The sequence below is a fragment of the Mustela erminea genome, chromosome 14, assembly GCF_009829155.1.
Source record: "Mustela erminea isolate mMusErm1 chromosome 14, mMusErm1.Pri, whole genome shotgun sequence".
NCBI classification, from domain to species: domain Eukaryota; kingdom Metazoa; phylum Chordata; class Mammalia; order Carnivora; family Mustelidae; genus Mustela; species Mustela erminea.
The window spans coordinates 82411306-82428062 of NC_045627.1; the positions used below are offsets into that span (position 1 = coordinate 82411306).

Consider the following 16757-nt stretch of genomic DNA (forward strand, 5'->3'; position numbering starts at 1 on the left):
TTATATGCAGGGCACAGAAACCCCAGCAGAGTTCTCTTGACAGGATGTCTTACCACAATCCCACAGCATGCCAGAAGTAACCCTGAACACTGGGGCAGGGGGCCCAACCCATGCCCTGCACATCCCCCAAGCTTGAGGGGCCAAGCTACAGCAAGGGGGAAACTGGCCTGCTTTCCAGAGACCACGTCCCACAGCCGGCCTTCCAACTACAGGCCAGAAGCACGTTTTCAGGGGCCGCAAGTCACCTTTCTGTACTTAGTGTTACCGCTGCTCCGAGACCAGATCACCACCCCCCGGACAGGGACATACTCAAGTGGGTACATCTGCCTGACAAGTCCCTGAAAGGTCAGATCACATCCAGATCCTCTGTGACATTTTCCCCCAGCCCATCCTGCAGTAAGAACTTTCAGAACCAGTGAAATAGTGCCCCCAGGGACAAAAGAAAAAGGAAAGAGGGCGGGCTAAGAGTGACTCCTCGAGGGCAAGCCGCCGCCTGCACTTCAGCTCAGGGCCCTTTGCCGCACCAATGGCAAGTTGACTTAAAGGGCTGGACCTCTCTCCTCTCAGCAGGACCCCAGCTCCAACACTTGTTCAGAGTCTGCAGCTGTGTCCCAGGACTGGTCCCCCGCCCCAACCCAGCAGCATCTCGGCCATTTACAAGTGAAGGGACAGCAGCTGGATACTGGGAAACAGATGGCCCTCCTCATTTGAATGGGTTTGATCTAGCAACACAGGCCTCAGCAAGTTCAGGCCCGGCCGGGGCAGAAATCACGCTCAGGCTGAAGGCACAGATTCATAGCCTGAGGGGTCTTTAGCAAGCAGCTGGGTAGGAATGACCTCTTGGAGAGGTTTCCTTAAGTCAGGGGGGGAATGGAGCCTCTGTGGTGGGTGGGGCACGTCCCCAGCCGGCTTTGCCCCTCAAGCCAAGAAAGGCAGGACGGTGAAAGGAAGGTCCAAACCCGGGGGGGGGGGGGGGGGGTCACTTTTCTCCAGTGATTTAGAGAGAAAAGGAAATTCTCCCTTGGGCGATCCTGTGCCCCAGGACTGAAACCACAGCCATTCAGGAAATTCCAAATTAAGAAAGGTGCCAGCGGGGTTAGACCCTAACCTTTCTCCTAGGCCCTAAGCCACGTCTTTGCATAGATAAAAAACCTTCTGGAAAACAAACTCAGGAGATCCTGCTTCTCTAGACAAAGCCCCTTGCAAAACCCACCAGAACATCTCCTCTTGGAAGGGGCTGTGCTGGGCCCCCAAGCATCCTGGCTTGCTGTGGAGGGCATATCTGTCCTTTGGAACACAAGACTGTGCCCCACCCCGCTCCAAGAAAAGGAGGGAGTCTTATGTGAACTGCCAGGTCTTCGGGGGAGGCCCCACCATTGGTGTTCACTACCCAGGCCAGGTACCCCCGCCTCCCCAGTGGCCTGATAAACAACTACAGGTATGGAAAAGAGACCGTCAGGCGGGCAGCCGAGAGCTCCCCCTGCCCACCCATCCACAGGCCCCGCCTTTACGGGCGGGCACCTCTGGGCGACAAGCAAACATGGACAGAGGCCAGCAGAGGGACCAAGCCCTGGACAGTTCCCAAGGGGCACAGGAAGCCACCTGGCCAGCACGTCTGGCGGGTACCCACTAAGGCCGATGCGGTGGGTGGCTGCCCACTTCCCTTCGAAGCGCGGCCTGGGAAGCTGCCTCATCGGGAGTAGCCAGAAAAATCCTCAGCATGGCCCACAGGCCTCCCAGCCTACTTCTCTAGCCTCACACAGGCCCCCGGCCCCTGTCAGTGCAGCACCCTGGGCCCCCACCTCCCTGCGAGGCTTCTTCAGAGCACCTGCACCCTGCAAGGGGACGGGTGCCTCCCTTCCATAGCTCTGTGACAAAGGCCCGTGGCTGCCCACTCAACAGCACTTGAGGCTGATTCTGGCTTGAAACGCTATCCTCACAGAGCCTAGGACATAGTAGGGTTTCAAAAACCATATCTGGGGGGACAAAGTCAAAGTCGATTGCGCTGCAGTGTGGAGAGCGTGCAGACGATTGTCTGTCTCTGCCGAGCTCTGCAAGTGGTCACTCCACCAGGGCCTCCAGGCTTAGAGGGAAAGTGCAGGGTCTCCTCGGGCCAACACCTTCCTTCCGGCACCGAGCGCCCCCTTCTCAACGCCCGCGACCCCTAGGCGTGCGTTCTGCAGTCGCCATCCAAGTTCCGTGCAGAGCCCGAAAGACTAAACCAGCCCTGATTCAGAACTCCAGGACCAGCAGCTCCGTTCAGAAAGTACTTTTTTTTTTTCCTGAGATTTTTTATTTATTTATTTGACAGAGATCACAAGTAGGCAGAGAGGCAGGCAGAGAGGGGAGGGGGAAGCAGGCTCCCTGCTGAGCACAGAGCCCGATGCAAGGCTCCATCCCAGGACCCTGGGATCATGACCTGAGCCGAAGGCCAGAGGCTTTAACCCACTGAGCCACCCAGGTGCCCCAGAAATTACTTTTAACCACCCAAAATGAACTTTGTTTGCTTGCAAAATGCTCTACTCCCCAGCCTTTTCCTCCCCTTGGGATGCCCCTCCTAGCCAAGAGGCCACCTAGGTATTGTTCCTTCTGACCTTTCATTCTTTTTTTTTTTTTTAATTTATTTATTTGACAGACAGAGATCACAAGTAAGCAGAGAGGCAGGCAGACGCAGAGAGAGAGGAGGAAGCAGGCTCCCCGCCGAGCAGAGAGCCCGATGTGGGGCTTGATCCCAGGACCTGGGATCATGACCTGAGCCGAAGGCAGAGGCTTTAACCCACTGAGCCACTCCGGCACCCCTGACCTTTCATTCTTTAATTTTTTTCCTTCACCACTATTTTTTTTTCTTCTCTGGTCTCTGACATCATAAGGGCCAGGTATCTTTCATTTCTATGGCATCTGTCATTGCCATGACCACAGGCGGCAGGAGCCCCAGGCACACTGGTCTGTGCGGGTGGGTTTTGACCCCACGGAAAATCAGACATGCTGAGGGAAAGATTGACATGCTATCAGAGTGACAACCAACAAGGCAAACATTTCGTGGTGCCAGAGCAAACTGCCAGAAAATGGGCAAATACCAGGCCAGCCATCCCTACCTGCCTAGACACCTGCAGGGTGACTGAGCCTGGGTCGCTCACTGGGACTCACAGCATCTCCCTAATGAGCAGAAGGGTTAGCTCCTTACTAATACGCTACATACTGCCAAAGGCCATTCTAAAAGAAGCACAAAGGGGTCATTCTTGGAGTGGTTTTATTGCCCATGACTTCTCTTCATGCAGCTTTAGGAAAATAGGTGTGGCTATGTGGGGAAGAGAGAATCACCCAGCAGCATCCTTACATGTTTAAGAGTCCAATGACAGATTTAGGAAAGAACGAGGGGCCGGCACAGTATTCCACAAAATACCCTCCCACTCAGGAAAGAGAAGGAATCAACTGATACATCTTTGTCATACCAATAAATTCACCCAAACGCCTGGGCCAACGCTAAACTGGAGGAATGCTAACTTGGATGAAACATTTCATCTCCAAGAGCCTCAGCCAAGAGTCTCCTCCATAAAATGGGACAACGCGTAACACCTGGGATCAGCTGGGTCCTTAAGATTAGAGATGGCAGGAGAGCGGAACCAGAGGAAGGTGGTCCTAAGGGACAAACTTCCATTTGTACATAAACAAGGACTAGGCATGTAACTCACGGTAGGAGGGCTACAATTACTACCGCGGTGTCGTGTACATGACAGTTGTTGAGGGAATAGATCCTAAGAGCTCTCATCACAAGGAAACCCATACATATATTTATATTTATATTTGCATCTATAGGAGATAATGGATATTAAAGTTACTACGATAATCATTTCATAATATAAATAAGTCAAATCATCATGCTATATACCCTACACTTACACAATGCTCTATGCCTATCGTATCTCAATTAATGGGGGGGGGAGATTAGATAGAGATAATACAGGTCAAGGTATGTTGTAGCACCATATCTAACACATGGCAGGCACTTAGTAAATGGTAATGAGCTCCTGGTACCATCTTCGTCCACATCCTCTCAAGGAATGGGCTAAAGAATATGACCCCATCCATCCATCTTGACCCCTCCCCCTCTCACTTCCAATGGTCCTATCAAGTGACCCCACAAGGGTATAACATGCTAAGGACTGCTCAGCACCTTGCCCTCAGTCATGTGTGTCCCCTCACAATTTCCCTCCCTTCCCTAAATTCTGGAAGCCTAACTACTTGGGCCCCAAGGAAAGCCCAGCAGGCTGCCCAGGGGAAATCACTGGGCAAACTTGGCCGGGATGTCCGTAACATACTATGGCCCGGACAGAAGCAGAGCCTGCTACACCCCAACCCCGCTCCCAACCTCCACCCCCGGTCTCCACCATTCTTCACAGGGCCTGATGACAACCCTTTGAAAGCCTCCAACAAGAAAAAGAAAAACTCTTTCCTTGCCCAAATATACGGCTCTCCACGAAGTGTGTGTCCCACCATGACTGCAGAGCTGCCACCCATTTCTTCAATGGGGAAAAACAGGTCAACCCTGAACCATCTGGACTACAACCAGCAAGGCGATCAGAGCACACTCCTGAAGTCCAGACTTGGAAAGACCGTACAAAAATAAAAAGGGTCGGATAGCTTAGAGCACCCATTCTATTTTAATTAACGTAAATGCCTCTCATCAGAAGATTTATCATTATACGTGGTAGGGTAAATATACCTGAAATATTGGTTTTAAATCCTCTACCGAGTTGCCTGGGTGGCTCAGTCAGATGTTAACTGTCTGACTCTTGGTCTCGGCTCAGGTCCTGATTTCAGGGTCATGATCGCAGGGTCATGAGATCAGTCCCCAAATCATCCGGCTCCGTGCTGGGCAAGGAGCTTGCTTAAGATTCTCTCCCTCCAGGGGCGCCTGGGTGGCTCAGTGGGTTAAGCCGCTGCCTTCGGCTCAGGTCATGATCTCAGGGTCCTGGGATCAAGTCCCGCATCGGGCTCTCTGCTCAGCAGGGAGCCTGCTTCCTCCTCTCTCTCTCTGCCTGCCTCTCTGCCTACTTGTGATCTCTCTCTGTCAAATAAATAAATAAAGTCTTAAAAAAAAAAAAAAAAAAAAAGATTCTCTCCCTGCACTTCCACTGGCCTGACTTTAAAAAATAAAAAATTGAAAAATGTTTAAAAATCCTTTATCAGATTTTTACATAGACAAGAAGTAGGGATGGGTAGAGAGAAAAGTAGCATTTACTGAGCACCTCTCCTAGGCCAAGAACTCCAGTAAGGGCTCTACCTCCATTTGCATTTAATCTTCATATTACCCCCTTTCCCGGAGACATTATCAGCCCCGTTTTAGATAAAGGGAGGCTCAGAGAGATTATCTATCTTATCCAAGGTCACAGCACCAGAAGGTAGAGGAGAGTGATTCAAGCCTGACTTGCCGAACTCCCAAGGCTAAGTTCCTTCTGTCTGTCTCCAGAAAACACAACACGGGCCATTCAGTATTTTATTCGTTTCTATGGGGGGAAAAAAATAGATGAAAATTTTAAGTTAATTTTAGAGGGGCTTTTTGGTCTTTAAAGATTTGAGTGATATTAACTTTGAAACATTAAGAACATTTAGGATCCAAATTCAATTGTACACCTACCTCCCGTCAGCTAAGAATGCAACACGTTTTGGCGGAAACCCAGGAAGCTTTGGCGAACAAAGAGGAGGCCCTTAAACACTGCCAGCCACACTCCTATGAGGCAATCTCACCATCAACTGAGAATCTGAAGCTTCAGGGTTTTCAAAAAAGGCTAAATCCAAAACTTTAGTAGCTGCAATGACCCTTATTTTCACTCTAAGGCCCCTCTCCACCCTGCTCTGCACCCAACAGGCCAAGACGGCCTTCATGATGTCTACATATTCTTAAAGCAGGACACCTGGTCATGTATGGAAATCCTTAACAGTGAACAGTCATGTGGAAAAGAGAGACCCTAGTACCACAAAGCAGGAGTTCTGGTGTTAGAAAATAAATATGACAATTCATATAGGGCTTCTCGGTGTCAGAGGTCAGGCCTGAGTTTCCTTCTTTCCAGGGAATGTGATACAGAAGTCAAACAAATAAATATGTACCTTGTCCTCATTCCTGAATATATCAGAACTTTCCTATACGTTGGTTTTTTGACCTCCTCATAAAACATATTCACTGTAACCTGAAATTTCATATATGTATTCCATTCGTACAGGACTTAGAATTTACCATTCTTTAGCTGAACAAGGGGTTAAAGGAAAGAATATGTCACAGCCTAGGTCCCTGACTCAGTACAAAAAGAATCTGAAATTTACAATATTCCCATGAAGTGGCAAAAATCCAGAATGGGGCGTAATTACTTATGTATTCCAAAGTGGAATAAATGACAACAGTTCACACCCAACATCTTACAACTCCGTCATGGTGCAAGTTTCCCAAAACCATAATCACCGAAAACCTACAGCATGCCCATTTTACATAACATACTGTCTCCAAGGGCAGCCAGTCTGTCCTTAGAATTAAATACCCTTTTGCACGAATATAGAAGAGGTAAAAGCTTGAAGTTACATAAATGAAGCCCACTGAAACCCATTTTGGGTTCTCTATCATGTCCTGTTAAAAGGGGTAGTCACGGGGGCACCTGAGTGGCTCAGTGGGTTAGGCCTCTGCCTTCTGCTCAGGTCATGGTCTCAGGGTCCTGGGATCGGGGCCCACATTGGGCTCTTTGCTCAGTAGGGAGCCTGCTTCCCCAGCCTCTCTCTCTCTCTGCCTACCTCTCTGCCTACCCGTGATCACTCTCTCTATCAAATAAATAAATAAAACATTTTTTAAAAAGTGGGAGGTAGTCACAAATCAGAGCAAGGAAGGGGTAAAGAAAAGGAAAATAAAAAAAAAAAAAAAAAACACTTGGGAAAAGTGTAACCTTTGTTCATTCCAGAAGGCATCTCCAAGACACACAGGATCATTATAGCAAAGAGGCCAACAGCTTGTTCAACCAGACTCATTAAAGAGCCTGGCCTCAGGCTCCTTTCCCTACCTCCTTCTTTACACATTCCCTAATTCAAGAAGGCCAGAGCTAAACCAGCTGGGTCACTCCAGGTTACCTGGGTAAGCAGAAGGAAGAGGCCATTTTGCCGAGACTCTACAGCAGCCAGAAAGCCTCAAGCTTCCACAGGAAGATAAAAGAGTTGCCCCAAAATGGAACATGAGTTTTACCGAGCTTTAAAATCCCATGTCCGGGGCCCTTAGTGGGCTCAGTCTGTAGAGCATGTGACTCTTGATCTCAGCGTCATGAGTCCAAGCCCCACGACGGGAACAGAACTTACATAGGAAAATAATAAGATAAATAAAAATACTAAAATCTCAAGTCCAAGAGCCTCTAACAAGTCCAGGCTGTGTTCTTAGGCATTTGCTCATCTTGGATACGACGATGCTGAAGGATGATTACCGAGACCCCCTCACCCCGCTTCAGCTAAGGCCAAAGGTTCAGCCCCTACATCAGGCTCACTGTTCAGCCACATACAGCCTCTAACGTAGTCACCATCAGTTAAGAAACTCACTGAGAGGGCAGGTCAGAGGCCTTGAGGCAAAGGCATGATGAGCAGCTTCAAGCCATGCCATTAAAGCTGAAAAAAAACACAGCCACTGCTAAACCTCAGTAAGTGGACACTGCAAACGGATAAAAAAGAATACAGAGCCATGGGACGCTCAGGGCATGATCCCAGGGTCCTGGGATCGAGTCCCACATCGGGCTCCCTGCTCAGCGGGGAGCCTGCTTCTCCCTCTACCTGCCGCTACCCGCCTCCCGCTTGTGTTCACTCTCTCTCTGACAAATAAATAAAATCATAAAAAAAAAAAGAAGAAGAAGAAGAAAAGAAAAACCTAAGGCTAAAGTCAACCCTCCTCAAGGAAAACAAATTATAAAGATCAGAGGAATTTCTGTACAGCAGCAGAAAACGCCCTGCATCAGAATCATTTGTGGGATCACCTGAAACACTTCCCCAAAGAATTTCGGAGTTGCCTACCGAGCCAAGTCACCATAGTAGGACTCCAGTCAGGACCGTGGAAAGTAGCACACCAGTTTTACTTCCTGCCTGGGGCCAAAACCTGATTTCCCACATTCTCCCTGAAAGACTAAAATCAGGCAGCGTCCATGGAAATGGAAAATCAGGCCAGACTGTGCTGAGAAAGGGTGGTAGGTAGCCTTTTTTTTTTTTTTTTTAAGATTTTATTTATTTATTTGACGGAGAAAGAGAGATCACAAGTAGGCAGAGAGGCAGGCAGAGAGAGAGGGGAGAAGCAGGCTCCCCGCCAAGCAGAGAGCCCAATGTGGGGCTCGATCCCAGGACCCTGAGATCATGACCTGAGCCGAAGGCAGAGGCTTAACCCACTGAGCCACCAGGCGCCCCTGGGGTGGTAGCCTTTTAACAATTACCCTGGATAGGTCAACATCCAAACAAGACGTCAGGTTGCAAGGCTACTGGATACATTTTATGGAGAATATGAACACGGAACAGGACTCTTCCTGACTCAACGATACCCTGGGTATTGCGTAAATGCGTAACTCCTCCTTCTGTCTCATACTGGAAACATCACCGGCTGGATTGTTCTGGTTATCTGAATTCTCACCCTCAGCTGGGTCAGAAGGACTTGGAAAGAAACGCTTCTGGCTTCTCGCCAGGGAGTTCATCCCATAGTAGGTACTCAAAGTGTTCTGGCTGGTTAGAATAAACGGGCAGAACACACACACATACACACACACACACACACACACACTGAATCTGGATCAGAGTGCGCGAGTATAGAAACTCAGCTTGCCAAATTGTCACTCTCGAAGTAATATTAAGCATAGTTCTGTCTCTGAATTGTGAAATACTTTATATACTAATAAAGAGTGTGTACTTCATTGTGTGTTTAACTGCATAAGCCTGCATTTGGTTTAACTGACCCAGAGTTAAGTCCTTGTTCCTGAGCTAACTCTCCAGGTCCAGTGGACTCTTGAATATTAACACTTGCATTGAGGAACAAAGACGCAGATAATACAAAACAGAAGATTATTTTAAATCAATCACTCTTGGTATGCGGACACATTCTTTTTTTTCTCTTCTTTTAACTTGCAATTAAATGCGTGTGGCTGGCGTTGTGGCATCTGCAACACTTCTAATAAAGAACTTAAACCATGCTGGAAAAATCTGAACTTCGAAAGTTCTCCATGTGCGTCCTACACTCGCCCACTCTGCTACTGAGTTTTGGACCAACTCACATCAGTCCAGGACAGCATCACCTCTTAGAAGGTGGCCAAAAAAACCTGGTTTAAAAAAAAAAAAAGAAAAAAAAAACTACATTCTTCCCAGGTTGTTGCTCTCCAGAATCACACTTTCTGGAGGGTGGGAAAGTAATTAGGGGTTTGGGGTTGGAAAAGCCCTTTTATTTTAGCTCCTACTGGGCTGGTGTAAACAAAGATATCATTAATGTCAACAATGACTTAATTAACCAGAGTAGGTGACAAGAACTCGAAAGAGTCACCTCCTCCCCGGGATAATCAAGCTTGACTCTACTTTAAATAATGGGAATATTAATGAACAGAACAGTACTTGGCATTGAGGACTGCCCCCCCTTGCATCAATAACTGAATTTATAGCCTTCAGCCATTCCTCCACAACAATGAATGACCCACTGGAAATATTCTTTTTTAATCAGGGATATTAACTAAAATCTCCTAGAGATTATTTGCTGCTCAAGCCAGCTGAGTAGATCCAACCCTACTGTTTGTTTCTACTTCATCGTGTCCAGAAGACAAATGGCCCGTGATGGACAATAGGATACAATGATAAAGGATCATGCCGTACAAAGCCAAGAAGACGGAAAAAGGATCCTCCCGACTTAGGGCTCAGGCTCCTTGCTGGAACTCACTCCCTTTTTTCCCTGGGTGTGATTTCCTCCAGTCCAGCCTAACAGACCTCATCTAATCTCAGCCTCCGAATTAACAAACCAGAAAGTCTTCCAAGGTGCAATAAAAGGTTAAGCTTAAACTTATATTAACCAAAGGTATAGTCACACTAACCACAGGGGACAGGCTGGGACTGGCTCCATGGCCTAAACTAGAGCTGTCCCAGTCAGTCGACTGGCTTCCAGCTAACTCTTTTTTCATCTAGAATTAGATAACCTTCCTAATAGCCTCTGACCCTAAAGCAAAACTACCTGCAATGGAAGAACTCAAATCGGTTGCCGACATGGTACTGACAGACCAGGACAGACCAGGGCGGCCCAGATGCTCCAGAAAGCAAACACGGCTGCCTGGAGTCACAGAGGGCCTTCTCCATGACAGAGCGACTTTCCTCCCAACTGTCCCCAAGAGCCTCCACGATTCCTGACATTATGGCAACTGGCAGGACCAGCCCACACAGGACAGAGCAGACACGTGAGCCCATCTCGCGGGCAACAAGGAGGCTGACATGTCCTGGGTCCCCCGCAGACACCAGGCCACACACTGTCCACACTCTGCTCCCAGGGATGCTGAAACATCCTGGTGATCTCTTAACGTAAGGAACCAGAAGCCTCCTGACGACGTTAATATACACAACGTTAATGAAGACCTTTCAAGGTCACCTTATCAAACCATGGGAGGGCAGGAAGGAAAACAGAGGGGCGGGGGTTCCCATGCTTTTCCAAAGCCAGTCCTCTGCGGGTCTGCGCCTTCCATTTAAAACGTCTCACAACCCTGGACACAAACTTCACAGAAGCTGTGAGCCCAGAAAAATGCATCAAACATCTTTGGCGAAGTATTTCCTATAATTTGGGGGAACTGGCGAACCACCCCACCCCCAACCCCCAAGAACAGCCCCAGATCCCTGTTTGGGAAGACCTGCTTTCAACAATACTCCCATTGTTGGCGACAAATTTTTACACAAAGAACCTTTGGGGGCATTTTATCGCTGTCCATGGTTTCTGCCCCTCTCTCCCCCACCTCATTCTTCCTGCATATTTTAAACTTTCCTCAGTAATTAAGGAGGAGAAAAGAAGTCCTCCAGGACCGTTTTACACTTTCTGCTGAGATAAACTCCCAAGAATATGCTGCCCTGAGAATCGAAATGAAAAATGACAGTTTCTTCCTAACCTGGGCCATTCCGGGCACATCGGGTGGGAAATCCTGGCTCAGCTGCCTGGCTGCGTGCTGAGCCTCGTACTCAAGGGAAAACCAGCAATTAGGAAACACATCGATTTTAATTATTAGCAAAATTAAAGAAGTACAGCCCTGACGTTCAGAAAGCAGGACCCTCTTCTCTCCCTTTAAGCCCCGCAGAAAGGTACTGCCTTTGCAAATCACACGTGTGCTTACGTTCCAGCACAGGTCACAAGGAGGCTGTCCCCTCATCAGCGTAGCTAGAGCCTGTAAGTGCCACAGACACAGACTCTTGCCAGACTCCTCTCCCCGAGAAGCTACTGTGACGTCACCGCACCTGTTCTCACGAGGCCTCTGTGCCTCTGTGTGAGACACAGCACCGGCCTCCCTCTGGCCAGAGCGCGACTGCTCTGGGTCAAATCAGGGCCATTTTAGAAAAGCCGTTGCTCTTTCCTATCCCTCCATGAGGGTCCCACTGGGAGCCCCTCTCTCAGTGCGGTCACCTCGGGCAGGAATGCAGCTCTCCTTCCCGTGTTGTCCTGACCAGGCTCTCTGTCCTCGGCCAGCCTGTGGCCCCGGGTGCTTTTCCAGAACAGCTGAACTGACCCCAGACCACTCAGGACCCCGGCAGGCCCCCAAAGCGAAGCAAGCACCAGGTGGGCTCTCAGCAAACAGGTTCATTAAGTGGCGATGAGTGCTGGGATCTGCCATTTTATTCTCGGATTACCACTCGAAAAATAACTCAGCTACCAATATTCTCGGCTGATGACAGATTTCAATGCCGCCCCAAGTGAGGGCTTGGCTACTGTCGTCTCGGAAAGACCCAGGAAAGAGGTTCCAGACCTGCCCAGCTAAGTAATTCGCTCCCACTTAGTGTTCGCAACTGGCTTTCTACCTTGAGAATTCAATTTCCAAAGCTGAAACACCAGTGTGTGGCCTGGTCGACCTGGAAGTTGTCACAGATGTGGGAGACACGCAGGTACCATCACTTACAAATTTACCTCAAACAGAATTTGCAGCTTCTGTGACATATTGCTTAGGTATTAGGACTTACAGTGGCTTTAAAAAAAAAAAAAATTAACCATCAAGCATCTCTGTGAGCTCCAGAAGCTTCTTTTTCTCCTTAGACAATGAAAATAAAATGTCAGCATTTCAGATGTTGGCAATCTCCCTTTGCGGCTCCTTTTGTCAGAAAGTAGCCAGTTCTTTACATCCTAAGCAAGACTCTCCCTCCAGTAAGACTGCTCCTGCCGGGAAGGCTCTAGATGGCGTTCACCTAGACGTCCCCTCCCACAGCTCCCCGGGGCGGGGGAGAAAGGGGAAGGGCCGGCTGCCTCCCCCAGCCCGCGCAGGAAAACAGACGCACACACCGAGAAGCCACCAAACTGGACCCTTCTGACCACAGTGTCACAGCAAGGAAGCGTCTCCCGCCATCTCTGACTTTGGGGGAGGTGGGAGTTGCCAATCTCTGACCTGCCGGGGAGCAGAGAGCCCATGCGCCTTGCTCTTAAAGACTCACTTACAATGCAGGCCTTGACCTCAGGGCCACTTCCCCAGACACATCTCCAAACAAACTTGGTGACCTGAAGGGTGAGAGGAAACAACTTACCTTCCGGCTCTAATGTGGTATCCTCCACGAAATTGAAGGAGGGCCGGGCCAGGGACACGGTTGCCATGGTGACCGCGACCAGGCAGCCGAAGCGGGCCCAGCTGACCATGGCTGCGGTGGTGCCAATCCCCCGTCCTCTTCCATATCTCCATGTGGACGTCACTCCCATCTGCACACGTCGCCTGCGAGCATGGACCGCCAGCAACGCCTCCAGCCTGCGGTGGGCTCCGGAGCCGAGGTGCTCCCGCAGCCGCTGCCGGTCTGGCCGCCGCTCCCGCAGCTGCTGCAGCCTCTAGGGGAGACAGAGTCGGCGAGTCAGTGAAATCCTCCCCAGGGCCAACGGGTGCAAACCCAAGTGGGCTACAACAGTGTCTCAGCCTCTTCGGACGGGCGCCAGCAGTTCCTCGGCATTATCTGCAAACGCCTGGCCCGCACGCCTCAGGGTCCCAGGTGCTCCCGCCAGACCGGTGCCCCGCGGGCCGTGTCGGGCTGATCGGAAGAAAGCATACTTTTAAAAAACGGAGATGAAGGAGTAGCTCCAGGACACAGCTCCCGGCGGCTACTCGGGTTAGGCAAGGCGCACTCTCTTCTGCCATCCACTGTCACCTCTGCAGCCCTCAAAACGCAGAAGCAACACGACCTTAGTTTCAAGGGCAACTACAAAAGCAAGTTAACCAGTGCTCGGGTTGGCAGAACCCGCCTTGTTAACTTCTCTTAGGCCAACGGGGCTTCAGACAGCTGGACGGTGGAGGTGTCTGCGTGCAGAATTTCTGCGGGGGCTGCAGCAGAGTGGCTGGCCCCAGGCTCCCTATAGCACTGGACCAGAAAGGAGACCAGCAAAATAAAGGGAACCCCAGGCAGGCGACCAGAAAGCCCCCACCAATTTACACTTGTCAGGATTCATTTTCCAATACGGAAATGTATTTCCATCTTTCACCAAGCAGCCACTTACAGGAGAATGAACGGAGCCGCCAATACATTCAAAGCCTGAATCCCCCTCCACTGCCACTACGCGCAACCCCCCCCCGCCCCGTAACTGTCTTCAGCCCACACGGGTTCGTGATGGAAGGGAGGAGCTGCGAAGGCAGGTGTTTATTAAGAACGAAGGTGATATGCAAATTACTGCCCTGGTATGTGATTGGGCCAATAACTTCCAATAGGCTAACCTATTAGTTAAGACTTCAAAAATTACAGAGGGTGCTCCACTCATTGGTCTGTGCACCCATGTGACCCAAAAGCAAAGAGAATTGTCCAAGCTTAACTATTCCAAATAACTTTAAGTGCATTCATTACCCTCCATGACTAAGTGCACAACCGAAATATACAAACTTGAGAACATTTGAAACAATCACAGATTGGGTGAAACAAACGAACCTCACTTTGGGGGGGGGGGGGAGTTTAAGGGTGAGAACTTTAATATAAAAATCTCCAAAGCCTGGATTTTTGGCATGCCAACTCGATGTTTCCAAATACTGCCATGTAAGACTTCAACATTGCCTGAGTCTCTCCAAAGCTACATCAGAAAAACTGTTCCTGCTAGCCTTGACTAAGGATTAAAATGGGAAAAGAGAATGCTGCGCTAGTTCCTGGGAAGGAAAAAAGAAAACCTCTGCTTCAAAAGAAAGCACATATGAAACGGTGTGATTCAGGGCAAAAGCAAGAAAAGCGTGTGCCTGTGAGCACACCCTCTATTTTAGGCTTGCTTGAAGGATGTTCCCCCCCACCTCAATTTTCTTTCCTCTTGAAGTTAAGAGCCTCAAAAGATAACTCCGTATCTATTTCTACACACGTGTGGGAGGAAAGTACACAAGCATTCTCATCGATTTACTAAGCATTTCCAGAATGCATGGGAATGTTCTGCCTCTGATACAACTTCATTAAACAATCTTAAATCCTAGCAGGAGATTTCATCCTGGGCTGCTTCCCTGGCCTCATCACACACCTGTCCCGGCCCAGAGGGGCCTCCTTTGCTGCAAGCAGAGAAAACAGGCCAGTGACCTAAACCAGCTAAATCTCACACCATTCATTCATCCCATCGGCTTGCAGGAGAAACTCGAATTTTAGCCATTACCAGCTCGAGGCCCCAGGCCGCCCCCTGCCCGAATCTCTGGAAGGCGGAGGCCTAAGGCAGCAGGTCTGCACAGCTCCTCACCAGAGTGGACACAAGTGTGGAGGGACCTCCTAGGCAGGATAATTAGGTCCCGAGGCTCGGTGTTGGGAACACAGGCCCAGCAGGCTGCTGGCGGCCACAATCCCGGCTTCCTGCCTTCAATACCATAATCCTTCCTGGAGTCTGAGCCTCAGTGAAAGCCCCAGCGTGTTTATTTTTCCCCTTGAAAGGGAACTCTCTTCTCTGCCTGGGCCCAGGGAGGAGTTGTCACCCTCCCTATGATGGACGGCTCTCCGTGGCCACCCGCTCCCCTGGTCCGTTTTCACCTGGACACAAGCCTGCCCCCATAGACGGGCAAAGTGACAAGCAAGGGGGCCTGGCTGGCGAGTGGCCCCTATGCCAGGTTCATGCTGAGCTCAATTAACCAAAATACTCCCTAACCCCCCCTACACTCCAAGAAGACAAACCAACACAGTCCTACCTTAACGGAGCTTCTATCGCTGAGCGCTTATCTGTCCTCGGCCGGCTAACCCATGCTGAGCACTTGGGTGCTTTGTTTCTGGTGGATTCTACATCAGGAAAGTCAACAGTGCCAGGCAAGGTTGGGATGCCTGGGTCCCCCCAGGGGGCAGACCTATCAGTGAGCTCAAAGCCTCCCCACTGTTCTCCTTGTCTTCTGAGCTGAGTAATGGAGGGAGCTATCAGGGGTCAAATCTGGGCGGGTGAGGGAAGGGGGTTTGGAGAAGAGATTCTTCAACATACAGAAATCTCAAAAAACACAAAATACAGGCTGATCCAGGATGACAATCCATGCCCTGGTTAATGTTAGCAAGCCAGTGAGAACTTGCCACAGCTTTGGGGAACTCCTGAGCACCACCAGCCCCTGTTCCATTGTAGCATTTCTTTCATTTGCTTGCCTGGAATATCCTGTTTTTCTCCCCCTTCTTGGGGCGCTAAAGAGCTCAGAGAAATCTGCATTTTAATTGACATTCCAGGGAGAGGGAGAGGGGCGCCTGATTGCTTTTCTATTCAAACTAAACAGGCTTTTCAGATGAAAATGAGTCGCGGCCAGTGGAAGATTTACAGGGATTTGGGACCAGGGGGACAATGGGGTTTTAAATGTTGATAGCGTTTCACACCAAACACATAATGGGTGCCCCGAGTGTGAAAGCAGGTTTGCTTTTAAGGGCAGGTTTTATTGAATTGGGCCGGAGGAAGGCAGGCCCGGAGAAGGGTCTGGCGGGAGCGGAGCTTCGAAGGAAGCGGCGGCGAGTCGGCGCGCCCGGCCGGGACCCCGGAGCCTGGCCCTGTGGCCGCGAGGGTGGGAGCCAGCGCCTGGCAGGGCCCTCGGCTGACTCCCCGGCGCGGCCCCGGCGCTGAAAGAATGGGCGCGCAAGTTAGAACTCGCCGGCGCTTTCGACACCCCCGAGCTGCTGCCGGCTGAGCAGGCGGCGAGCTAGGAAAAGTCGGTCCAGTTCGCCCCCTAGCCCCAGGCGCGGGGCGCTCCCTCCAGCACCGACGGCGGCAGCGGGAGAGGGGCGCCGGTTACTGAAACCGGGGAACCCCAGCGGCCTACCCGCCCAAGGTGCCACCCCCAGAGCACAGCCAGCCCTATATGGAGAGGGCGCCGGTCCCATCCAGCGGCTCCCTTCCCGGGAAGGGTCTCCATCCGCCCACCCCCGGCCTGGATGGGACAGGCGAGCGCCCCCCAGGCCCCGGAATGAGGCACCCCGACGATGCCCCTCCGAACCCCGGACCCGCGGGGTCGAACCACCAGCGAGTTAGTCCCGCCACTCGCCTGACCGCCCTGGGGTCGGAGGATCGCGCCGGCCCGTGGAACGGCGCCGGCCGGAGTTTGACAGGGAGGGGGTGTCAGCGCCAAAGGCAGATGTCAGCATCTGGATGGGGT

General features: G+C 50.6%; 1 protein-coding gene across 16 annotated transcripts in view; it reads right to left on the minus strand.

Annotated features, from left to right (window-relative positions):
- The window catches only part of FGFR2 (fibroblast growth factor receptor 2), a 102834-nt gene that overhangs the window by 85541 nt on the left and 536 nt on the right, over nucleotides 1-16757 (minus strand). For 4 of the 16 annotated variants that reach the window (XM_032314042.1, XM_032314041.1, XM_032314052.1 and 1 more), the window contains exon 2: nucleotides 12739-13030. In XM_032314042.1, the coding sequence (XP_032169933.1) occupies nucleotides 12739-12907 (169 nt within the window). In that variant the 5' untranslated portion in view covers nucleotides 12908-13030. Of the gene's footprint in view, nucleotides 1-12738; nucleotides 13031-15329; nucleotides 15716-16757 lie in introns of those variants that run through there. The other 12 variants (XM_032314050.1, XM_032314047.1, XM_032314048.1 and 9 more) reach the window with 10 other exon arrangements.